The sequence below is a fragment of the Choristoneura fumiferana genome, chromosome 6 (assembly GCF_025370935.1).
Source record: "Choristoneura fumiferana chromosome 6, NRCan_CFum_1, whole genome shotgun sequence".
NCBI lineage: Eukaryota > Metazoa > Arthropoda > Insecta > Lepidoptera > Tortricidae > Choristoneura > Choristoneura fumiferana.
In genome coordinates, this window is record NC_133477.1 from 1,506,039 (window position 1) to 1,532,708 (window position 26,670).

General features: G+C 38.5%; 2 protein-coding genes across 2 annotated transcripts in view; both read left to right on the forward strand.

Moving 5' to 3' along the window:
• LOC141428799 (uncharacterized) overlaps window positions 1-26,670 on the forward strand; it is a 164,328-nt gene that overhangs the window by 28,833 nt on the left and 108,825 nt on the right. The gene's annotated exons all lie outside the window — the stretch shown is intronic.
• Window positions 4,681-25,898, forward strand: LOC141428461 (uncharacterized). Its single transcript, XM_074088456.1, has 11 exons — window positions 4,681-4,762; window positions 5,110-5,236; window positions 6,478-6,642; window positions 8,668-8,855; window positions 10,528-10,658; window positions 12,101-12,207; window positions 12,650-12,767; window positions 19,480-19,590; window positions 21,180-21,273; window positions 24,205-24,329; window positions 25,843-25,898. Exons 3-10 carry the CDS (start codon window positions 6,508-6,510, stop codon window positions 24,215-24,217), a joined length of 897 nt encoding a protein of 298 aa, XP_073944557.1. The 5' UTR covers window positions 4,681-4,762; window positions 5,110-5,236; window positions 6,478-6,507; the 3' UTR covers window positions 24,218-24,329; window positions 25,843-25,898.

The following is a 26,670-nucleotide window of genomic DNA, read 5'->3' on the forward strand; positions in this document are numbered from 1 at the left end:
GATCGATAAAACATTTCTTTACAGAGCAACGTAATACATCCTCACGTCAAGAGCCCTTTATTGAACGCGAAAAGAACATTGACCGTAAAAGATTTGTTCCCTTTCAAAGTTGATGCAAGGACAATAAACCTGGAATTAAATAGTCCTCTAAGTAATAAAACTGGCACCGTAAACGGCTGCAGTAAAAAGCAATAAAACAAAATAACGGGAGCTATGTCATGACTTGACTTTTTGTTTGGATCAAATGGGCTTTTGTCGTTGTGTCCAACTGTCATGTCCAGTCCAGTGTTGACTTTATTGGATTGACTTTGCTCATTTTTTTATTTCATTGTAGGTTGAGATTGCTGAGAAAAACTATGAAAAATATTTTTTTTATCTCATTTGGTGTAAATTTTTTTACAGTAAAGGTGGGTAAAGTAATACCATCACTCCTCCAACATTATTCTAAGCTTCAACAACGAAATAATATTTACGGTAGGTTACACTAATGAATTATACTCTGTTTGAGTTCGAAAACGTCAGTTGTGTGGGTGGTGGTGATAGAGGATTTGTGTGATTTGTGTATCACCCAAGACAGTGGAGGCCGGCGGCTGAGGCAGCTCAGCGCGCGCGGGACTATCGTAAGGCGTGCGTGAGCCGGGTTTGATGTTCATTGGATTACCTCCTCAAAGTAACATCCTGATTTTCGCACTCATAAAAGTCATTATCGGAACATCTTGAGCTTCTTAATTATTATCATTTAGCATTAATTGTGTGTTCCGACATTTACGTATACAATTGTTTTGAGCATTTGTTACATTAGACGCTTGTTGTTTGCACCTGCGCAGGCGACGTAAGCGGGCTGGTGATGAACGAGGGCGGTACGGGCGGGGCGCGGCCGGCCGCGTACTCATTAATGAGCGCGCCCGGAGTATGCACAGCTGATCGACGAGCGAATGCACAAGCCTAAACCTTGAACGTCCACAGTAAACATTCTGATTTCTTTTTCACTTGTTAATTTAGCTACCCGTCATACCGAATTTCGTAATAAACAGCTTGGCCCAGAATCTACTCAATGTAAGAATTTAAAAGTACTATAATTTGTAGGCCCAGAATTATAAAAAATAATATGGGTGATATTAAACAGTTTTGCAGCAACCCCAACCCAGTATTAATCTTCCTAAGCAAAAGGCGCTTCTCGTTGTAATTTACACCATGTACGCAGAATTGCCAACTAAACAAAAAACCAAGGAGAATTTCTCATAGCAAAAATCAAACATAATTGAACTAGTCTCTGACTATTTTACGATTTAATCATTTCTTGCAAATTTTTAACTAAATTTTAAATTGGCCTCTTTGCAAGCGACTTTCATCTCCATATTAAAATAAATAAATCCGTTAAAGTCACAAAATGACATTTATGTCTCTTGAGTTTTACTTAGTCATTTCCGGTACTAAGGTTAGGTAAACCAAACAAAGAAAATAAATATCTTTACTTATTTACAATGAAGATTTGTTGAGATTTCTTAAATGTAAATGTAAAGTATTCTCATTCCTTTAGTGAATGCGCTTTACGAATACCAGATATACCTCTGCCCCTGCATATAGTCGATTTTGCGCTGCCAGGGCAGGCGGGGCGCGCAAAAACAAACGGAGGGCGCGGCGTACAGGCCGCGCCGCATCGACACAACAAAGCGTGCATATATCTGATACGATTCTTATTTCTGAATCTTAGTTGTCCACCATAATTTTCCGCAATTTTTTTTTTTTGTTTTTATTATTCTTAGTTTCCTCACGTCAGTCTTGTAACAATGTTTTCTTTCTTTCTTGCTTTCGATTCGAGGGCCTCGAAGAATGCAACCTTCTTCGATTTCTAGGTCAGTATTTGCATCTAAAAATACGGTTGTAATGTATTACATTTTTATTTTAAACGGCTATGTATTCCGTAAATTTTCATACCTCGCATGACGGGGTCTTAGGCAGTTGCTTACTTTATATCATCAAACAAAATCGGTGAAATATCGTACGTCCAAAAAGTCTGACAAACAGCTACAACTAACTGATACTATCTAATTCTGGTTTGCTAGCAGCTACGGCGCCTAGAAAAATAATCCGCTACAATATTTTTATCGCTACTTATATAATTAATTGTATAATTGTAAGCAGATAAATAGATCGCATAGCGTTGTAAACGCGACGCTGCCATGACTGAAACACGTTTTTTTTCCGAATATGGCTAATAGTGGTCTATGGTCAGTCCTTAGCACAAATGGCTCGCTCCGCCCGTATAGGTATTGATGGAAATGTTTGACCCCGAACACTATAGCGGCAGCTCCTTATGAACTTGACTATAGTTCTTCTCGCTGGCGGCAAGCGACCTAGACGCGAAGGCGAGCGGCCGCTCTCCCTCGGGCCGCGCCAGCACGGCGCCTAGCCCGCAGGCCCGGCGTCCACGCTCAGCACCAGCCGTGCGTTCGGCTCAAAGTGTGTCAAAACGCGTTCCGATGCCAGTTCACTCTTGATTGCGTAAACGCTTTCTCCTGGTCATTGCCCCATTTCCATGTCGCATCAACTCTAAGGAGTTCATGTAGCGGGCATAAAATACTAGACGCTCTCGGAATAAAATTCCTATAATAATTAATAATACCTAAGAACTTTTTACCTCTAAAACGTTGCTGGGTCGCGGGAATCGATAATAGCCTCCACCTTTTTAGGGCAAGTTCTTAAGCCGTCTTTATCTATAACGTATCCTAAATAAGTTACGCTCGGTTTAAAAAATTCGCATTTTTCCTTTTGTAATTTCAAACCGCATCTCTTCATTCTAAAAAGTACTTCGCGAAGTCGTGTAAATGAGTTTTTTGTCGGACCGCGGTGACGCAGACGTCGTCGAGCCAGATACTGACGCCGTCGATGCCCAGCAGCAGCGTCTCCATAGCGCGCTGAAAGATGGCGGGCGCGTTGGCCAGCCGTACACGAGCCGCGTGTACTTGAACAGCCCGCGCGGGTGCTGATGGTGGTGAGCTCCTGGGACTCCTCACTCAGCACGAACTGGTTGTACGCGTTGCTCAGGTCTAGCTTAGTGTACCTTTCTCTCCCTCCTAATTTAGCAAAGACTTCTTCGATACGCGGCATAGGTATTTATCGATAACTAAATCTTTATTTAGCGTTACCGAGTAGTCACCTGCAATTATTACCGTTTTCCTTTTAAAACCGGTACAATAGGCGTTGCATAATTCGAAAAATTTACCGAATTAGTATGCCCATGCCTACGAGCCGCTCGAGTTCCTCGTCGACTTTACGTTTGAGGGCAAAGGGTACTGGTCTGGGTTTAAAAAATACTGGCTTAACATTGTCTTTTAGCCTAAGTGTTACTTTAAATTATTAAATTGGCCCAAGCCTTCACTCCATAAATCTGCATACGAGTCCAATAACAATTTTACTTCGTTTATAAATGATCACAAATTATTCTATGATTATCCGCCGTAGTGAAAATAAGTCNATATATGGTACCATTAGTGTAAGCTTTCGTTTACAAAATACTATCTCAACTTGTATGGAAAAACGAACAGCGTCTCTAGCGGAACGTTTGCGATGTTCGTGTTTCGATACACTCTGAGATTTTAATTTTGAGACGTATTTTGTAACCGAAAACTTACACTAAGGGTTCGGATGATTGTTCATTATTACGTTATTTCAACTAAGCCATGTGAATGTGGAATCTCCAATAAAGAGATCTCTCTCTCCAGGCAGGTGTTATGCCCGGGGACCGAAGTCCGAAGGACGAACATCGGTAGTTGTATATGTCGGCGGCCGATCGTAAAATCCGCCATTTCATGATATGCCTAAAAGTTGCCCAGGCATATCACGATGTGCCTGAGAAACAATACGGCAGATCGATTAGAGCAACGCATTCGTCGATATTCTCTATACCGGGCACATCGTAATATGTCGAAAAAAAGAAAAATTTAGGTACGACGAGCGAACCGAAGAGAGGTTACGAGTGGTAATGAATTGTGACCACAACGCACGAGCCGAGCGAGCGAATCGAGCGTGCCGGCAGCGGCCGGCGAAGTACCAAAACCGATATGGCGGCGTTTCATGATATGCCTAGGAATTTCTTGATCTGCCTAAACTGGCCAAATCATGAAATGGCAGCATTTCATGATATGCCTAGGAATTTCATGATCTGCCTAAACGTCACCAGGCAAATCGTTAAACGGTGAGTTTTGAACGATATGGCGGATGTCCTTTGGCCAGTTCATGAAATTTCGGCGATTCACGATATGCCTAGGAATTTCGTGATCTGGCGGATTTTACGATCGGCCGCCGACATATATATAATGCGGCCGAGTTGTGAAACTTCGATAGCGCGACGTTGAACATGGTCGGAGTTTCTATTGATGCTCACTAGATGGCGCTACAGTAAGATCAACAAAGCATTCATTCACTCCAGTGAAAATTCAATCAAGTGAACCGTCTGATATCACCTTTAAGGCAGAGTAGATTAAAGTTTTCAAACTCGCACGGCTAAACGACCGCTGCAGTAATGCAGCGTAGAGTCCACTTTAGTTTATTCGCGACATGAGTGCTTTGTGTTCGCGCCCAAAGCCAGGTGTAATGATGATTGTAGCAATAAACAGTATGTTATAAATGGGCTATATTTATAAATTAAAGCGATCTAATTATTTATAGCAGCTGCATTCTACGTCCTTTGGAAACGCAAACAAAGTTATTGGGTGTGGCTGTGGGAAATAAACACTGATCGAACAAAAGACGCATTCAGGCAAGCAAAACTTACTTAATATTTCTATTTCTATTAATACTAATGACGACCAATATTACTGTATGTATTTGCGTATATTTTACAAACAGAATGCGTGAGCATGGGAGAATATCTCAGGTTGCTTATTTCTACTATGCTACTTAAGCAGCAGCACTAGCGACATCTAGGTATGTTTCGTCGACAGACGTAAAAGTAACTTTGGAGTTGAAATAAAAAATACAAAAAGACTCCAAAAAACCAATCATAAACTTATAACACCCCTCTTTTTGCATCGGGGGTTAAAAATGGCGAATGTGCATTGTGCGTCCGGACTAAAAGGATGTTCCCTGTTCCTCTTTATTTTACAGGACGAACTATTCAAGGAGCTATCTGAGTAAACCTCTGTCTACACGTACTGGTCTGGACATATCATATGCTGTCGGATTCACTAGATATATACGTTTGATTGTTATATCGATCATTTGTATAAGTGCGGTGAGCCAATACATCCATATTTACTTACTTACTAATATCTTCACTATAGTTACAATCTCAAATAACACGGATAGTATAAGTCATGGCAGCGACAACGATCCATTTTAACAAACAAAATTTAAATCTTTCGTACCTACAGTCAACGTTATCCATACTAATATTATACGAGTAAATGCGAAAGTGTGTTTGTCCGTCTTTCACTCCATAACGGAGCGACGGATCGACGTGGCTTTTAGCATAGGGATAGTTTATGGGCCCGAGAGTGACATAGGCTACTTTTTATCTCGGAAAAATGCACAGTTCCCGAGGGAACAGCGCGCGATAACCGAATATACATTTTTCATACAAATATCTGCCCCGACATAGGAATCGAACCCGGCCTCAAGCTTCGTAGTCAGGTTCTCTAACCACTAGGCCAACCGGTCGTCAATATAAACATACAAAAACACAAACTTGTCGCATTTATAATATTAGTATAGTATGGATTGTTCATTTCTTGAGCGAGAAAATAGTTGATAGCTAATCGCCTCCACACTTTCGGTGGGACAAGTGCCTTAAAAAAGATCCATTGACTATCATGAAAAAAAACTATTCTACTAATATTATAAACAAACAAGGGTACTGTGTAATTTTCCGAGATGAAAAGTATGTCTTTAAACTACCAGTGGGCCAATTTTTTTTCTATATTAGTGGATTAATTTTTGCGTTATGGAATAAGACTTCAAAGATCCAAACGTTTTATTATCCATTACAGGATACGAAAGTTTGTGTGTGTGTGTGCGTGCTTGTGTTTGCTATCCACGCTGAAACGGCTGGATGATTTAAATGACATTTGGTAGGTTTTAACTTAGACATATTTTAGCTCATAATTTTTGCCATCTCTAAAATTTGGCTACCAGGACAAGACGCGTGAAAACCCCGGATTTTGGAGCCCAAAACCCGGACATGTCAACAGGTTTAGGTTTTTATTAAACTTGGTCGGTATAATAATATATAGGCCAATCAAATAAAAACCTTAAAAAACGATTTAGAGCTTGCTGGAAATTAACTCTACGAAAAATTCTAATTACATTGGTCTAAAAATTCAAAATATTTTTAAACCCAGACTACAAATGAAATCCCGCCCGGACGCTCCCCGGACGCCCTCTAAACTAGGACAAATCCCGGGAAACCCGGACGGATGGCAGCCCTACAGGCAACCTACTACTATTAACTATTATAATAATTTTTATTCAATTCAGATTGCGGGATTGGTCGCACTGCTTATTCCGATGTTCATGTACAAACGCTACGTGGATCGAACTTTGCTGGCACGCAAAACAATACCACTTGCTTGGGTAGAAATAGCTCTTGTGGTGATATTTGCCGTTCAAGTGGTATTTGTCGTTCAAATATTTGGAGAATTTGTGAGTACCATTTCATTGTTTCAGGCCACCTCTCAGATAGGGCCGTAGTTAACACGCGGGCCCAGTGCGGATCGGGAACTTCACACACACCGTTGAATTACTTCGCAGGTGTGTGCAGGTTACCTCACGATGTATTCCTTCACCGTTAAGCTCGTAGTAAATTTTAAACGTGAGACGAGCCGGGGTTGAACCCACGATCGTCTGCTTGAGACGCGATAGTTTATAACCACTGGGCCTCCACGGTTTTTTTGACACGTTTTGTGATTGATTGGTTTTATAACTAAACTAGCTGTTTCCCGCGGCCTCGCCCCCGTTGTATTTTTTCTAAATTTTCTTCCATAAAAACCTTGTCCTGATAACGAACACAACAAATAAAGAATTAGCGAAATCGGTCCAGACGTTCCCGAGTTCTGCGCTTAGCAACACATTTTGACGTTAGTGTTCAAAGGCCGTTTGACGTTAGGTACAGTTTTGCTTCCGATTGGGTCTCAGATCATAGATTGGCTCATCTATGCCAATCGCAAGCAAAACTGTATCTAACATCAAATGGGCTTTGAACACTAACGTCATCTAGCGATATTTTGCCTGTCAAGAAATCCTCATTACAAGCTTTTATTTAGTTTCACCTGTCCCGTTGTCTGTCTGTCTGTAATCAAATCTTGCAAGTTAAATTGATCCGACAACTTTTTTTACAAGCTTTTATTTAGTTTCACCTGTCACGTTGTCTGTCTGTAATCAAATCTTGCAAGTTAAATTCTACTAACTTCCAGTAGTTGGAATGACCCGAAATTTGGTATAAAATTGCGTGACAGTAGCTCTTTAACGGTAATGGCATCGACTTGAAATTTGGTACGCAAATGTAGCTTAGGTGACAGTACAAGTACAGCCAACAAAAAGTACTGTTATCAAAATAAGCTTGTATTAAAAAAGAAATTTGACCAAAAACTTATTATCACTTTTTTTTCAGATGCTCAGACAAACCTTGAACTTCTTAACTAAACTAGAAAATCACAGAACGTACGAGTCTTACTTCCGCTCGTACTCTTTTAAAGTTGTTCGTGTGGTCGTTTATGTTAACATTTCCATTAATGTTTTACTACGCATGGGTGAAGGTAAATATACATGAGAAAAGAAACAGCCATAGAGAAATTAAACAACTAACCAACTTCCTAGTTTGTTAATATATCTAAAACTTCTGAACCGATTTTGATGGAACATGTTTTAAGAAACATTGGTAGAAAACCTGATTTCAAATAAATAACCGCATTCAAATCGGTCCAACCGTTTAAGAGCTACGATGCCACAGACAGCCAGACACACACAAAGTGGTTAAACTTATAACACCTCTATTTTTGCGTCGGGGGTAAAAGACCCGACATTGTCATTATAAAAATTCATATCTCAAAAACGGCTGAACCGATTTTGATGAAACATATCTAAGAACCATTGCTAAGAAACTAGCTTTCAAATAAAAAACCGCATTCAAATCGGTCTACCCGTTTAAGAGCTACGGTGCCACAGATAGAACACACATAGCTGTCAAACTTATAACACCCCTCTTTATGCGTCGAGGGTACCCCCCGGGCTCCCCCGGGGGCCCCATCAGGCCGTCTTGCAGGCAAAAATAAATTTAGATTTAGGTAGTCGTTAAATCTGGCTTAAGCTTGACAGTTCCATACATTTTGACACACTACTAAACTGAGCTTAACGCTAATTCGAGATTTAGGTATGTGTTTCCAGCCGATACTGCCTTTTTCGCAAACGTAACCTGTTTCATTTCGCAACTTTTCATTTCGCAAACTCTAAAACTGTAAATATTTAAGGATTATTTCAGGCCATCGTGTAGAACCCTTAGGTTAGGTTACGTTAGTTTTATAAAAATCCTGAAATATTTACAGTTCAGAAGTATTAAACAGTTGGGAAATGAATAGTTGCGAAATGAAACAGGTTGCCAAACGTTATTCGCCGAAACATTAGTAACCCGTTTCCAGCAACTACCGTTTACATCATTGACTTTAATTTTAGGGCGCTGCATACTATTTGCCGTTTAGAGTATTCAACATAAAACAAAGGCACGAATGGAGTTCTTATCGCGGATATTTCAGCTTCACCCATTGCGCCCCGTTTACTTGTCTCGACGAAGTGTTTACCGTACTGGCTGCGACGCTGCTTATAAGATATATCGCTCTTCCGTTACTGACATACTTTAAAGAGTAAGTTTTTTTTTAAACTGACCGACGAAAGTATCTTTAAGGGCCCTCGCCCTCGGCGACTTTTTGTAGCGATGCTGCCGCGCGTTTTGTAACGCTCGACAGCGTCGCTACTAACGCGCGTTAGTCGCATTGGGAACGCGCTACCAGAAGCGATGCCAATGAGCTACTAACTAAAGGTGAGAAGTATTTACTGGAATAGGTTTTAGGAATAGGTTTTGGCTTGGATGCGTGAGTACCTACGCGTTCCCGCCAGCGATTCTTTTAGCGTACGAGTATTTAGGAGTACGGCGGCTGTCAACGTTCCGCCAACTTGAAAACAAGCATTTATGTACACTTTTTAATTGAAAAAATTATAAAAATTGCTGACAGTCCTAAGCCTGTATAAAGTATGAAGGGAAGTTTTAGTCGGTATTTAATATACTTACTTTTAATATAAAAAAAAAAAATTTGAAGACTGAAACTGTGACGTGGAACTCGGTAGTTCGATATTCGTAAAACCACTAAAACGGTTGTATACGCAATCACGGGAGCGCATTTACGGGAATCATTTTGTTTACGCAATGAGTCAATTGAGTTAAGTACTCGTAGATACTCGTGGACCTAGTCTTTGGATCTAGTCTTTTTGTGGACGCGTACTCGCAAGACTCAGTTCGCGTTTTGCCTAGTACGTCTCACCTCTACTACTAACGCGCTACAGCATCGCGACTGTATCAATGCAAACGCGCGACGGTTTCGGACGACATCGGGGAGAGAACGGAGGGAGGGTGTGAAGGGAGGGAGGGTGAAGCGCGACAGTAGCGCGTTTGCGTCGCGACTGAATCGTGGTAATGTGGGTGGGCTGTGGGTACACAGGTAGCGACCGCATCGGTTGAATAAACACTTATTGTGCATATTCGAAGTTTTCATTTCACAAAATTCATTTTCATTTTTGTTTTGCAGGTGGTAGGACCTTGTGCAAGGTCCGCGGAATTGCTTACCACCATCTTGCTCGCTAATCCTGCCATGAAGCAGCAGTGCTTGCATTGTTGTGTTTCGGCGTGGAGAGTAAGACAGCCGGTGAAATTACTGGCACGTGAGGTATCCCATCTTAGGCCTCTAGGTTGGCAACGCGTCTGCAATACCCCTGGTGTTGCAGATGTTTATGGGCGGTGGTGATCTCTTACCATCAGGAGACCCACTTGCTCGTTTGCCATCCAGTCGTATAAAAAAAAAAAAAACCAAAAAGCATGAAATTAATAAAAATATCTATCCTAAACTTAAGATACTTACATAAAATAAAATAAAACCTAAAACTGAAACAAAGGTCCCAAAGATGCTGGCAGCGTTTCTTCTTTGAATAGCCAAGCTAATTCTTTGTCCGAGAAAGCTGCCAGATTTTCGGTCCCCTACTGTGACGTAAACTAACATTTCGAAATTTAAAATCGAATTCGTATTCGAATTGCAATAAATCCTTTCATCAATCAAATAATCAAATAGGCCTCCATCCACCCACTGCTGAGTACGAGTAAAGGCGTCTTCATTAACTGACTTCAAAAGAGGAGGTTCTATTTTCACGCCACTTTGCCCGGTCTGTGGTAAAATGTTGAAGAATCATTGAAGAGGCCTACTTATCCTGAAGCTTACAAGAGACGAAACCCATAGTAGTTAAAGACGTCTTAATTTTTTTTTACAGGTTCATCTTCAATACGCGGACAGATTTCAATCAAGGCAAAAAAATTACTACAAAGGTACCATGCTGGGAAAGAGAGTTCAGACTGGACACAATAACAGAAGAAAAAATGGCAAGAAAATACAATTCTCTAGGTAATTCATCATGTCAGCCGAAAGACGTCCACTGCTGGACATAGGCCTCCCCCAAAGCTCTCCACTCAGACCGGTCTTGTGCTTTCCGCATCCACCGCAATCCTGCGATCTTAACCAGATCGTTGCTCCATCTTGTTGGAGGACTACTGACAGCTCGTCTCTAGGTAATTTCTTTTTAACTAAGAACTAGTGGCGGAGCGGAACATAATCGAAGAACTCGGGGCAATTGCGCTGGCTTAGCCACGTTGGGACGATGGATGAGGATCGAGCTGTGAGGCGGGCCTATAATGTACGGCCACGTGGAAGACACTCAGTCGGATGGCCTATTATATCAGTGGATAAAGTAGAGGCCTTTTTGTCTCAGGCGGGCTCTCGCCATCGCTTTCATCATCTCTTTCTGTCACCATCGTACACCGTTAGACAGAAAGAAATAAATAATGCGATAGCAAGCGTCTGCGCGTTAGACAATATATGGTCTCAGATCGAGAAAATCAAACAGATAAACTATTTTTACAGTATTAAAGGCCGTCTTTTTTACAATTTACACCGTGGCCTAAAATAAAGTTGGCTTAGAATTTTAGCATAAGGTTTTAATTGCTTAATAGTATTTTATGCAACTGTATCGTAATAGGGGTCCTTGAAACACGAGTGTGGGTTTATGAAAAGAGGCGTAGCAGAGTTTCATAATAGGGTCACATGAGTGTTTTAAGGCCTAATTACGTATTGCATACAATATTTTATCTATATCCATATATTAAATCCGCTATCATGTGTTCAAGAACATTGAGAATGACCTGCATTAACGAGAACTAGGGAGGTATGTCTGCCCCACGAGCTGCGCCCGCTGCGCGCGCGACGACCTGCTGCTGTACGTGGTCGCGGCGCCAAACGTGCTGTAGTGATGAATGAAATCTCATTACGACACAGAAATCTTCGATACAGCCGTGTTCATAATAGAATCCAATGTCGTAATGCTGGTCATTACCTATGGTTTTTGAACGCATAATTGAGGATTTACTATATGGGTGTAGATAAAAAAAAATACTAAATGATGTTAAAAATGAAAACTAAAATGTTTAAAAAGTAAAAAAAACACTCTTAAATATCCGCCTATAGCTTTGATTTGATACACATTATGCCGTAGCTCTTCCAATGATATTTTCGCCCACTTTTTGGTTAGCGTTGCTTTTAATACCTACACTTTGGTGTTAAGTACACAAGCTATTGCTTCTAAGATTGATTATAAACTATAATCAGTTTAGATCACAGGCTAGTACCAGGCCACTTTATTGAGCTTAAGAATTCAGATCTTAACACCACTGCTGCACTCTGCGGGCTCTGTGAGATGGAACAGAGTCCTGTTGAAATAGCCACGGCTTGTTGCTAATTCAAAAGTGCATCCAGTGCGCGAGAGTGACTCATTCTTGGCTGTTTTTTTTCAGTGTTGCAGTTCGCTTTGGTGTCGCTTGTCGGAGCAGTGTTCCCCTTGGCGCCGCTGTTTGCTTTCTTCGCCAATGTTATTCACATAAGGTTAATATCTCTTTGTAATGTAAAAATATCGTGGGACGCACTCATAGGTGGAAAAAGCCCGAATAACACGTCTTAAATCGAGTTAAGCTCGACATGATTTATTGAATCAGGTGTTACTTTGCGGAGTTCCATATCAATGTACTAAAAGAATTTCTTTGCTCACCCGCGACCTTATGATAGCTAAGTTTATGCAAGATATGCGTGTTCATGCAGTTCCTCCACCTCCACACTGTAAGAACACACACAAATCCCACAAACCCATCTATCATCACCACCACACTACACTGACGCGTTTCGAACTCAACCAGAGCTCATCTTCAGAGCAACACAACCGTACACCATGCTACCAGATGTTAGACTCAAACATCTGATAGTTCATTAACCTCTATTACCTATGGATGAAATTTGGATGACGACTAATCTCAATTAACACCTTGTAGCTGTGGCTGATTGTATTGTAGATACGAGGCACGCATGTTCTTGCTGTGCCACCGCCGCCCCTTACTGCTGGAGACTGCTGGAATCGGCGTCTGGAAGCACATTATAAAAGTACTGACTCTCTTAAGCGTGCCGGCAAACGTAAGTGAATTAAAAAAAATCTAAATCAAAACGTTTCAAAAGAGCATGTTAATAGTAGATTGTACAACGAGAGCATAAAACGAGCCATTTTACCCAAGACGTTCATATCGTCGTATCCTACGATAAGAGCCACAATTACAAAATGCTCATTTTCAGGAGAAGCATTTTTGTGTTTCTTTCAAAATATAAGTAGCGAATTGATAATTTGCAATTAAATAATGTGTATTACAGTTCTAGGGTTCTGTTAAAATAAAATTTATGTTCTTAATGATACATTATAGATAGATTTTGTCCTTTAAATCCTTTTTCGTCGGACTAAATAAGTTTTAAGGGGCCATAAGCTACATTGTGCCTTTTATCGTCCAAAAATTCGAGGCCACAACTACCATTAGGACCAAATTGTAGTGTTAAAATATTTGCGTTTCAACATTTTTTAATTTTAGTATTTTTCTTGTAATACAGAAAGAAGTGGCAAATAAGAAAAATATTTTATTTTTATTTTCTAAGATTTTTAAATCATAAAGCGTAGGTACGTAGCCACAGTAATTCTCTAAAATAAAACAAGTCCCATTTAAGGAAGCAAGTGAAACTAAAAAAAAAAACATACTTTAAATAAATATTTAACTTCTGAAACTCAAAATATTCTCTACGATCTTAATATAAAAATAAAATTGCACATTATTATTTACTCAGTCTTCAGTACTCATTGGGGATCTTTCCTTATCCTTTCTCATCGTCTTAATCATCCGCAGTAGCAACACCTCCTTTCTCATGAGGTAACGTTATAAAAAAGTCATGAAATTCTTCAGGGTTTTTTTTAATTTTATTTTTTGATTGATACAAAGATACTTGTCTTTATTCACTTTTATAAGGTCCGTGCTTACTCTTGCAATATTTGTAACTACACTCCTTGTCCCTCTATTCACCTTTTATTATATAAGTCGTTATTGTTTTCTAGTCTTCGCGAAATCGTAACTAAGTATATTAATTGGTAATAGGGACCAAATATTGGACAGTGTAAGTTAAGAAAATAAAGATTAACTAATTTCTTAAAGACAACGTTTTATTATTTTAAATGTGGTAAAATTTTTTTTTAACATTCATAAGTGCTTGTTATAGCTAATTGAATAAAGATATTTTGACTTTGACTTTGAATATTTACAGACTGTTACCGACCACAATAGCGGGCTTGATGTTTAAGCAAACAAGTTAATCGCAGCGCAGATTTTTTGTCAGAGCTTACAACACATAAATAGAAGACAAATTGATGAAGACTGAATTTTAAATAAAACTCAGATGCATTAAAAAGCAGTAGCCATCATTGTACAAATTAAACGAAAAAATAAAATGTTGGTGATATAATTTTGGAAACTTTCCCGGAGTCACACCGAAGTTTTTTGTCAACTTGAAAACCTTCAACTTCTTGCTACTACCTATACCTACTGAATTATTTTTGCATAATGTCATCGTCGAAGAAAAAATTACGAATAATTTCTTCTCTCTGCATAACTATATCATCTAGAACTTCATCGGTTTCTTTTTGTTTTTCTACAAGCATAAAGTTTTCATTCTGACACGGAATTGAGCTAAACTCCAAAATTGTCTTTTAATCATTGCACATTCTACATTTTCTACAGTTTTTTCTTCGTTGATGTCATCAGGCGAAAACAATTCAGCAGTAGCAGGAAGTTAAACGTTTTCAAGTTGACAAAAACTTCGGTGTTGCTCCTGAAAAGTTTTCAAAATTATATCACCAATATTTTATTTAAAACTCGGTCTTCATCAATTTGTCTTCTATTTATGTGTTGTAGCTCTGAAAAAAAAACTGCGATTAATTTGGTTTGTTTCAACATCAAACCGCTGTTGTTGTCGGTGCCAGTCTGTAAATAATAAGAAATACTAAACGATGGCTTTAAAAAAAATATGCTTAGGTAATCTTTATTTTCTTAACTTAGGTACACTGTCTAAAATATGGTCCCGATTGTTAAACAAATAATCTAGATCTTGTTCTTTTCAGTTTCTACGTGAGACTTCTCGTTTTATTTTTTTCTGTAAATAGTTAGAAATTAAAAAGCACAGGCAAAAACATTATTAATAATAAAACAGTCACAGAAACCATACCGAATTTTATAAGAACCATAAGAGAATAATATTCTAGCCTATTGGCCGACTGACAAGAATTAGAAGGTAAATAGATATAATAATGCTAAATACACAGCGAAAAAGGCCTCAAAGTGCCATAAGACCCAAAAATCGACATGCAAAATCACACCTTCAAATAATTATTGTTATCAAAAAGCAATTATGTTCATTCTATGAAGCCGCAATGTTAGTAAACTACCCAATATATCTTTAAAAAGCGAATATTTAAGCAATAATTCAACAAAACATAATTCGTACATAGAAAAAGGACACTACCGAAATTGTGGCCACACATTTGCTATACAAATAAAATTGAGCTATTACGCGATAGAAGACCGCAGTAGCCATTCGGGCTTTATTCTAGGTAATATTAACCACTTCATTAAATTGTGTGAATTTCTTCATTAAACTATGTAAATATATAAATAAGTAACCTAAAAAATAAATAATACAAAAGTAAACCTAAAATAAGTAATAATTTTTTTTTTTTTTTTTTTTTTTATCATGCGATCAGTCGGGGACTATGAGCAGATGAGTTGCGTGATCAATGGCGTGTAGAGTTGGTCCCAGCGAGAGACCGCTCTATCTGTGGCTGAATCTTCATATTAGTTGATCCAGTTCTAGGATTCTGCGCCTCTTAAGACGTCTTATCTGGTCAGGCTCAGTGAGTAACCCTGCCAGCTGGTTAGGGTGGCATTCAAGTCGCTTCTTGTATTTTGTTGAATATGACTGAATTTCTTGTTTCACTGTGTTAATCCTTAGATGTTGATGGACCTCTGAATTTCTGATGAACCAGGGTGTGTTGGCAATTTGCTTTAGTATAGAGTCTTCAGCTCTTTGTATTAAAGCGATGTTAGAGTCACATGCAGAGCCCCACAGCTGGATGCCATATGCCCATATTGGTTTCAGGACAATTTTGTATATGAGAAGCTTGTTGTCCAGAGACAGGACGCTGTTTCTCCCAAGCAACCAGTACAACCCACGGAATCTTAGGTTGAGTTGATCCCTTTTTGCTCGGATATGTTCTCTCCAGGTTAGCCTACGATCCAAATGGATTCCCAAGTACTTAACTGAGTTGTTATGGGGTAATAGTTGGTCACCAAGTTTGACAGAAGGGCAATCACCTCTTTTCAGTGTGAATGTAATGTGGACGGACTTTGACACATTAGCCTTTATCCTCCATTTATTAAGCCATTCCTGCACTTGATTCAGATTCTCTTGTAGAAATCGAGACGCTTCTTCAGGGTCATGACTAGATGCTAGTATCGCTGTATCATCGGCAAAAGTAGCCACTGTAGCTCTGGAGTTGTGAGGCAGATCTGACGTGAATATCGAGTACAGCACAGGGCCAAGCACAGAACCCTGAGGCACTCCGGCTAGTATATCACAACATGCTGATGTGCTATCTCCTTCTTTAACTTGAAACAATCTCCCTGAGAGATATGACTCCATTATCATATAAAAGTTATGTGGTAGATAGGATTTTATTTTATAGAGAAGTCCTTTATGCCATACCCTGTCAAAGGCCTGCTTTATATCTAGGAAAGCAGCTGAACAATATTTTTTTTTCTAGAGATGTTCTTGCGATTTTGCAAACCCTGTGTATTTGTTCAATTGTGGCGTGGTCCTTCCTAAGCCCAAATTGGTGATCAGGTATTATTGAATGCGAGAATAGTGGTTTCATGAGCCTCTTTAGGAGGATTTTCTCAAAGATCTTCGATATCACCGGCAGTAGGCTTATTGGTCTGTATGAAGATACATCGTGTGCTGGCTTGCCTGGCTTAAGTACCATAATTATTTGTGATACTTTCCAAAGCGCAGGGAAATGTCCCGTTCTCATTATGCCATTAAAGAGACATGTTAAGTATACGGTGGCCTTTCTAGGGAGTTCTATGAGCACTTTCTTGTCTATGAGGTCAAACCCTGGAGCTTTCTTGTTCTCTAAGTGGTTGATAATTCTTTTCACTTCATTAGGAGATGTCGGTTGAATTGGAAAGTCTATTTGTAAGTCTTGGTTCAAGGCTTCGTCAATGTCTGTCTCGTCACTGCCAGGGTCGGGTTCGTTCGGTGTAAATATCTTTGACAAATGCCTGGCGAAGAGGTTGGCCTTTTCTTCTGGAGTTCTAGCCCATGTATACTCTGATGCCCTTAAAGGTGGTTTAGAAGCTATGGGCTTTTTGACACTCTTGCACACCTTCCACAAAGAGTAATCGGTAGCTTTGGTGGCTGTCAATGCTTTAATTTGGGCCTCTGCCGTATCATTTGCAGCTTGGTGTATCATGTCTTTCAGTTCTTTAATAGCGGAGTTTAGAGCTCTTTTATCTGAAGGGTGGCGGCTGGTGTGCCATACTCTACGAAGTCGCCTTTTTTCAATAATTTTTTCTCTGATTTCATCAGGTACTGGATTGTGTCTAGCTTGTAAGTATGTTGTCTCTGGCGTGCAAGTCCAAGTAATAAATAGAATCTGAATAATGAAAAAACTTTATAAATCAATTTCGCTAAATTTACTTGGTGTTTACTTCTTTTGTTCAGCGCCATCCTTTGTAACTATTTTCACTAGTGTAAGTCCTCGACGATTCGTTTTATGGTTTTCATTGTCAATTAACGAAAAAATAGATGATCTTACAAATGAAATAACCATTACGAATGCACGCCACTCTTCCGGCGTTGTCCGCCGAGTACCGCAGAAACGGCGCTTGCGCCCCCTCGTCGCGCCCGCGTGTCTCCTTTTTGCACGGCGAATAAGGACAGCAGCGTATTTCTGGCTTTACTCCGCGTTAGAAGTGAGACATACGTAATTGTGGCTTTTTAAAAATATTTTTTACTATTTAATAAAAAAATATTAAAATTATAAATTTAAGTTATAAACATGTATCTTGACGTGTAGAATTCAATTTTACAATAAAAACTAAAAGCCCCTATGGTGATAGTGGCTCTTATCGTAGGATACGACGATATAGCCCGAGCCGGTACGCGGGCGGCGGTGGTTTAATGCTCGAGTTTTACACTCAGTGCCCTTAGTGTAAGTTTTCGGTACAAAATACGTCTCGATCGCGTTCGCGTTAAAATCTCAATTTGTATGGAAACAGGAACATCCCAAACGTTCCGCTAGAGGCGCTGTTCGTGTTTGCATACAAATTGAGATTTTAACGCAAACGCGATCGAGACGTATTTTGTAACCGAAAACTTACACTAAGGGCACTGCTTGTCACTTAGATTGCGAGGAAAAGAAATAGCAACAGTTGAAACAATTATCACTTTCTATGTACATTTTATTTCTTAAGCATCTTTGTATAATTCAATTTTTTTATTTTTATGTTTGATTTGATTGATTTTTAGTTTTATATAAATTAAAAATTATTAAAAAAATATGTAGAAACTTTTTTTCTTTGTGGCTGTTGACACCTGATTACCTTGGTCTTAGACGAAGATTTTATTTTATGCACTAGAGCATAAAAAGTCATTTTATGACGCCTAGATACAGCATAAACACGAACAAAAAAAATATCAATTTGTAAAAGACCTGTCGAAATATACTTATGTGCCACACGTTGATTTTTGATTAACTTGGGGCCATCCATAAATTACGTCTAACCCCTCCCCCTCCCCCCTGACACACAGATTGCTATGTCAATAGCAATTATTTTGTTCCCCTGTAACAAAACGTCTGACTGCATGTTTTGTAGTAAGCCTACCTTTGATCAAAACTTGACCAAAGGTGAAAAGTGAAGTTAGTAAAGGTCTCCTAAGAGCATTTTCGCGTGGCAGCAAGGGATCTATAGTAGCTGCCCTTGCTGCCCCATCTCAACTTTCCACCCTGTATAATAGGTAGGTTGTCGTTCATTGTGGCGTTCTAAGGGGGAGGCCTTTGTCCAGCAGTGGACGTCTTCCGGCTGATGATGATGATGATGATAATAGGTATATGCAAGTGGAGGAGACTGCGTGTTCTGCATAAAACACATAATCATTACTTTATTTAATAATAATATAAATGTAAAAAGTACCTCTGTCAGTCTGTCTGTCTGTTACCTTTTCACGCTGCAACCGCTAAACTGATTTAAACGAAATTCGGTATAGAGATAGTTGGCTTACCGAGAAAGGACATAGGTATGCTATTTTTTATACCGGTGAAATGAAGAGTACCTGCGGGATAGCGATGAGCGAATTTTATGCAGACGGAGTTGCGGTCAACAACTAGTCGCGTATAAATTAGTCCAATTAGTAATTCCTTAACCACAGTGCCCTTAGTGTAAGTTTTCGGTTACAAAATACGTCTCGATCGCGTACGCGTTCAAATCTCAATTTGTATGCAAACACGACCAGCGCCTCTAGCGGAACGTTTGCGATGTTCGTGTTTCCATACAAACTGAGATTTTAACGCGAACGCGATCGAAAAGTATTTTGTACCGAAAACTTACAGTAAGGGCACAGCAGGGCTACTACGAAACTCGAAACTCGAAGTTTGTATCGTACCGTCCCTCTCGCTCTCGTATTAAATAGTATAAGTGTCAGAGGGACCGCACGACACGAACTTCGAGTTTCGTACCCTGCTGATCGTGTTTTGCTACAGGCGTTGACATTGGCACGAACGACGAAGATGATTTCAAGGCAGCTATACACGATGAGAACAGGGAGCATGCGTGGTTTTCTTTTCTACGTATTAGAGTATATGCAGGTTCAGGTGAGTACGTAGTGTAGTCAAGGAATAGAAACAGGCCATGAGCGTGTCGGACACGCCCAGAAAGGTTTCCAATGTGTTGTGTGTGTCCAACGCGCGACTATCAATTTTGCATTTTAAAAATAGACAGACCTGGCGAAACATAAGTGTTCCGTTTTAAAGGTTTTTGCCATTAATTCAAGAGTATAAAACCGTGATTGTTTTTTCTTTTTCTTTTTTTTATTCGACTGGATGGCAAACGGGCATGTGTGGGAGCAGGAGTGGGTCTCCTGATGGTAAGAGATCACCACCGCCCATAAACATCTGCAACACCAGTATTGCAGATGTGTTGCCAACCTAGAGGCCTAAGATGGGATACCTCAAGTGCCAGTCATTGCACCGGCTGTCTTACTCTCCACGCCGAAACACAACAGTGCAAGCACTGCTGCTTCACGGCGGGATTAGCGAGCAAGATGGTGGTAGCAATCCGGGCGGACCTTGCACACTGCCACCTGCACCTGCCTGATTGTGTTTCCTATCTGTACCTTACTGTTTCTTAAGCTACTAATTTATTCGCTGAGCTATAATATAATTATTATTAGGTACACGGTTTGGATTATTTTTTTCTAATCAAAATATACTACTACAGTACTTTTTTACACATAGTAAAAACTCAAGTTCAGCTAAAACTTAAAAATTCATAAAAATATACCCACATCCTTAACATTACTTGACAGCATAGTTCTCAAGAGGCAGGCAACGTTTCTGCACTGTTTTTAGGGTTCCGTACCCAAAGGGTGCCAACGGAACCCTATTACTGAGACTCCACTGTCTGTCTGGCGGTCCGTCCGTCTGTCACTCTTGAGCCGTAATAGTTAGACACTTGAAATTTTCACAGATTATGTATTACTGTGGCCGCTATAACAAAAAATACTAAAAACAGAATAAAATAAATATTTAATGGGGGCTCCCATACAACAAATGTGTTTTTTTTTGCTGTTTATTTGCTTGATATTAATAACGGCAACAGGTATACGCTTGAAATATTATCAAAGAGACTCAGAGATACCACAGGAGACCGAAGAGCTGGCAGTTTCCTCGCTCAACGCATCAGTCTTGCGATCCAGCGGGGAAATGCTGCCAGCATCTTTGGTACCATGCCGCAGGGTCCATTTTTAGATTTAATATAATTTTAGTTTATTTAATTTTATTGTACATAATATACCTATTTTATAGTTGCACCTGTATTGTTCTGGAAATAAACATTTGTTAAGTATGTATGTTTAAAAATGTTGATATTTAGATATGTTATAATATATTGTATCTTAATAAAAAGGCTGATATATTTAGTCGTATAATCACTTAAAAAATAAATAATTAAATTAAAATAAAACAAATATTTAGGGCAAGTTCTGATACAACAAACTTGATTATTTTGCCGTTTTTTGCTAATTTCTAATGTTGTATAATAGATAATGGTACGGAACCCTTCGTGCGCGAGTCCGACTCGCACTTTGCCGGTTTTTTATATAAGTACCTAGGTCACTTTCGATATTTTTCTATAGAATGTTAATTGGATTGTTTTTTTATATGTTTTGTTCTAATTATTTTAGGCCTACGAAGATTATTATTTAAGCCCGGAAATTGGTACCGCTGTGAAACAGTACAGGAAGAACCATTTTGTACCACAGTTATGTTACTTTCCTGGTAAGTAGGTATTTATAGAATTAATAAGTACTCATCTAAACTTAAATAAGATACGATACGATTGGGTGGGATAAGTACGCATTAAAAGAACTGATAACATAATATAAGAGAGGGTTGGATAATATATTAAGCTAGACTGCACACATAAAAACACTTTGACATGGAAAAACTTTTCTCACTTTAACTATACTAGCTTTTGATTCTTATGATTCTTACCTAATAAGAAGAATTATAATTTAAAATATAAACTCTGAAATTCCTGATATGGAACCATAAGAGCCCAGATAAACAAGCGCCGCAAATACTCAGCTTTAACAAACTATCATGAGTTTGCGGCGCTTGCTTTCGAGACAATGGGTCCATGGTCGGAAGACACAAAAAAAAATATCAAGGACTTATCTACTCGTCTGGTTTTGGCCTCAGGTGACCCCAGGGCTGGCACTTACCTCTCGCAAAGATTAGGAATAACAGTTCAGAGAGGTAATGCTGCCAGTGTCTTGGGATCAATGCCTGAGGCAGAAAATTTGGATGACGTTTTTATTTTGTAACATAGTTTAGTTTATAAATAGTTTTAGTCTTGGATGTTAGATACCTAGTATTTATTGTACACAATATTGTAGGATAGGAATTCATGAATTTGTTATATTGAATAAATAATACTTACCTTAAGAGCCTTGCCAAGCAATAAGAACTATTGAGATGCCGACCTAGTAAAATTTATTGATGCTAATGAGCGCTTTTTAATCGCCCATAAAAATTAATATTTAATAACCTAACCAACAAAGTGTTGGAAAACCCCCGACTTTGTCACTTCCAAGTTCAATATCTCAAAAACGGCTGAACCGATTTTGATAAAACATGTCTAAGAACCATTGCTAAAAACCTGCTCTCAATAAAACCCCATTCAAATCGGTCCACCCGTTTAAGAGCTACGGTGCCACAGACAGACACATAGCGGTCAAACTTATAACACCCCTCTTTTTGCGTCGGGGGTTAAAAATCTTATAAATATAAAAAAATAAGTAGGTATATTGGGAGAGGAAGGCCTAGACGAACGTACCACGATCAAGTTGGGGACGTTCTGAAGAAAGGTCGGGTCAGGAGTACTCTAAACCGACGTGCATGCATGAAAAGATTGATGAATGTAGAGGAAGCGAGAGTTGTATGCCAGGATCGTAGCAAGTGGAAGGATGTGTCTCTGCCTACCCCGTTGGGAAAGAGGCGTGATTTTATGTATGTATGTAAGTAGGTATATACCGTCGTAGGTATAAGAATCCCACTAATATTATGAATGCGAAAGTTTGTAAGTCTGTTTGTTTGTTACCTCATCACGTCTAAACCGCTGAACCGATTTAGATGAAATTCGGTATAAACAAATTCTACACGGACGGAGTAACGGGTAACAGACGAGTTTAAGCCTACTTAGAAATAAAATACAATACAAATAAAAAGATAGCCTTACTTGATTACTGTTATGCGAAGTGTATTTTGGAGAAACGATATTATGCAAGATAAAGGGAACCCGATATTTGACTATAATAATAACCCTCTTTCGGGAAGTCGGGTAAAAAGTAGTGAGATTTTGGATTTCATAAACGCCAAGCCTTAGGACATAAAATTTACAGCCAAGGAAACTGAATCTGAACCTTTGTGCTACTAATGTCATGTTGACATCCCGTATATTATTTGCCAAAGAAATCATAGTGCAATGGATTATTTATGAAAAGGTTCTACCGGTTCTACCCAGATACTATCAGCCAAATATGTGATCTACCATCCTAAAGCTGATAATAGTTTGCATGTCATAAAACAATAATGCCAATAGAGGTGTCTGTCAACTTGAAAGTTCAACTTTAGTGAAATATTCATTTGATAGGAACTTGTTTAAAAATTGGTAGACTACTTATTTGGCTGATGGTACATACGTGTTTGAGTTTCCTTGACTGTACGCAATAAATGATTGATTGATTGATTGTAAGAAAATTTTTTTTTGCTAAAATATGGCCTTTTGTGGCATTCCATATGACTTAGCCGTTGCTGGTAAGTATAAGTTTAAATAAATTAAATAACCAGTAAGTGCGAAATGTAACGATACGATAACACTCTTATAGCAGGTATATTGAACGTCACAAGTCATTTGCATCCCCAAACGGCCAGAGGCCGTATGGTCTATTGTATTCCAATCCAATTCATGACAAGCGTAAACAGACGCCATTAACCCGACCATAGACATTTAGTGACGTGGAAAACCTAGAACCTATTGCAAAATAATTAATCTGTTTAGTAAATCGATTATTTATTAATTTATATTTATTTTTGTCTATTTTATTATTTACAATTCTTGATTTAATTCCAAAGATTGTTTATTCAATTATAAAACAGTAACTATTTTTTAATTTTAAGGATAGTAAATAAAAATCGCTCGTCCGCGCATTAACCGATTTTTAAAATGTCAAATTTTCCACTATCTCTACGCTAGTATATGCTACTACAGATTATAATATGTTTCAATCAAGAAAATAACGTCAGATTTTGACGAAGATTTTTCAAATGAAAAAGAAATATTGAAATCAAGTGAACTTTGGTGAAAAAATTGATTAGACATCTAGTTAAAAGACACGAATTATAGATAAATGTGTTATTGATACGGTCCAGTGGGTGTTTATACAAGAATTTTGATGACATCGGTTTGTTTACACTTTTAATAAATTGGATAGGCATAACGTATAACGTTACTGACTCTCGCGATCACAATCAAATGACAGTTTTTGTATGCGAAAAGCAGTTTTGTACACAAACGTGACGCAATACGGCCTCTGGTTTAAGATATAATAAATTTACTTCTTCTATCTCTAGGCTTGGCTGTTTAGGTATTCTGAGATTTAAATACTTTTTGTTAGAAAATTATGTTATTTTTTTTTTACTTTTCAGGTTTGTTTGGTGAACCATTTACGGGCGACATATTTCCTATTTATTTTCCGCGAAGAAATTTCACATTTAATGCTGAACATTTTTGGTTTAGAGCAGGGACTCACGTAGAATTTTCAGTTTTTTCAGTAAGTTTTATTTTCGTCGCAATATTACACAATTTTTTGTCGTTTCCGCTGTTATGGAACTGTGCAGAAGTTATAGGAAATTGATACGTAGGTATGATGAATTGACATGAATGAGCCACGTTATTTTTTTTTATAAATTTACAATTTATATAATTTCACTCACAGATTATATCGTGGTTCATTTATGTCAATTCATCATTTAAATGTTCGATGAACTTTTAACGTACGACCGTAACGAACCGACCGACCGTAACGGATGACCGTATCTAAAAGTAACAAATTTGGAGTTGAAATAAAAAATACAAAATACTCCAAATAACCAATCATAATTTGATTGCTTAATAGTGATTTCTCTTGTCTGGGTGAGCGGTTAGCTCCGAAAGAGTGTTACGTCTCTCTATGTGAGCGAAACATAGATGTCGCTAGTGCTGCTGCTTATGTAGCGTAGTGGAAAAAAGCAACCTGAGATAATATGTGTGCATAAGATTCGTGTCTGTACTCCTGTTCAGTGGTAGTGTAGGGAATGCTGAGGACCTGGGTTCAATTCCCAGTGCTGGTCTCTTTTTCTGGTTTTTCTGTGCATCCATGTCTCAGTTGGTAATTTCTAACGTACGGCTTACGATCTGTTATAAGCTCTCATTTAGATTGTCCTGTTTGTTTATTTATTTGGGTCAAATCTTGGAAACTAAATTAAACCCACTTCCTATAGTCGGATTGACTTGGAATTTGGCAGACCCTATGTAAATCTGGTGACAATACAATCTGGCAATGACATCCTGTAGTCGGGCCAGGATCGTCTCCGTAATACGGCATTCCTCAACAGTTAATGGCATTTGAAATTTATTTAGTATGGAAATGTAAGATGACAATGCAAGTACAGTAAACAAAAATTACAGACAGCAAAAAAAGCTATTTTTTTTTAACAAAAACGTATATTGAACTTGCTCTGTTTGTTCTTGTTGGGTCAAATCTTCCATCCAAGTTCATTTTGGGTATGTAAGTTAGATAGCCGTGGTGGCCTAGTGGTTTGACCTATCGCCTCTCAAGCAGAGGGTCGTGGGTTCGAACCCCGGCTCGCACCTCTGAGTTTTTCCAAATTCATGTGCGAAATTACATTAGAAATTTACCACGAGCTTTGCGGTGAAGGGAAACATCGTGAGGAAACCTGCACAAACCTGCGAAGCTATTCAATGGTGCGTGCGAAGTTCCCAATCCGCACTGGGCCCGCGTGGGAACTATGGCCCAAGCCCTCTTGTTCTGAGAGGAGGCCTGTGCCCAGCAGTGGGACGTATATAGGCTGGGATGATGATGATGATGATGAAGTTAGATAACAATGCAAGTACATCAGCAAAAGAAGCTTGTATTAAAAGTAAAAATTATAACAGAAACTTAAATATTTAATCGCCTTTTTTTAATTTAATAGTGATTAAATCCCTGGGGTGGTAGTTAACAAGTATTTAGGTCTTTTAACTTTACAATTACTTAAGTATATTAACTTAGTAAAATGTTTCAGATTTTGATTATCTTTTGCACGAGTATGATATTTTATGCGATTTCATCTTACAATGAAACATTAAAGAGCATTATAAATGTCGAAACAAAGATGGAAAACGATTTTCTCGAAATATCTGAAAAGTACAATTGAGAATTTATTAAAATCAAGATAATTCAAATGAACTATTGTAATTTCCCGTCATTTATAAATTCTTTCATCTTACATGCAGCTTAGGGCTTATGTTTACCTTTTATTTACAAGATATACTGGATATCAAACAATGAAGGAAATAAAGATATTTCACAAGCTTGATTTTGTTTTTCTGTGTTAGTGTGCATAATGTTATTTGTTTTTATTAGTAATAGGATTGCTCAACAAAATTGAATTTTCCTTTGGAAATGAAAAGAATTTCGGATCGCTGGATGAGATTCGAACCCGCACTTCCTGTGGCTCTACGTACCAAATTAGTTGAAAAGGGAAATAAGTTGCAAATTAGTTATGATTTGTGAAAGTCGCGAGAGATGGCACCACAAGCAATTATTGGCGTATGAAAGCGATTACGATTTTCGGTTGGTTAGAGGGATTTACTGTCATTTGGTGCAAATGGAAAATGGATAACTCGAAATTATACGTCAAAGTAGGAAAATGAGAAAGTAGAGTATTTATAAGCTTATCGAAGAATGGGTCTGCTAGAATCTAGCAGCTAGATCAACATTCCTAAGTTCGGATGACACACACGTCCACGCACATCTCTGGTGGAAACACAGCTTAATTCTAGAGAAAATTATAAAACATGGGGTAGACTAAACTTTTTAATCATCAATAGAAAACTTTTTAAAAACCAGT

What these genes read in the sequence shown, in the direction of transcription:
- LOC141428461 (XM_074088456.1), top strand. Translation starts at nt 6,508, where the DNA reads ATGTTCATGTACAAACGCTACGTGGATCGAACTTTGCTGGCACGCAAA. An exon ending in AAGAAAATACAATTCTCTAG is followed by an intron (nt 10,659 to 12,100) that starts GTAATTCATCAT and finishes GTTTTTTTTCAG; the next exon opens with TGTTGCAGTTCGCTTTGGTG. An exon ending in GGTTAATATCTCTTTGTAAT is followed by an intron (nt 12,208 to 12,649) that starts GTAAAAATATCG and finishes ATTGTATTGTAG; the next exon opens with ATACGAGGCACGCATGTTCT.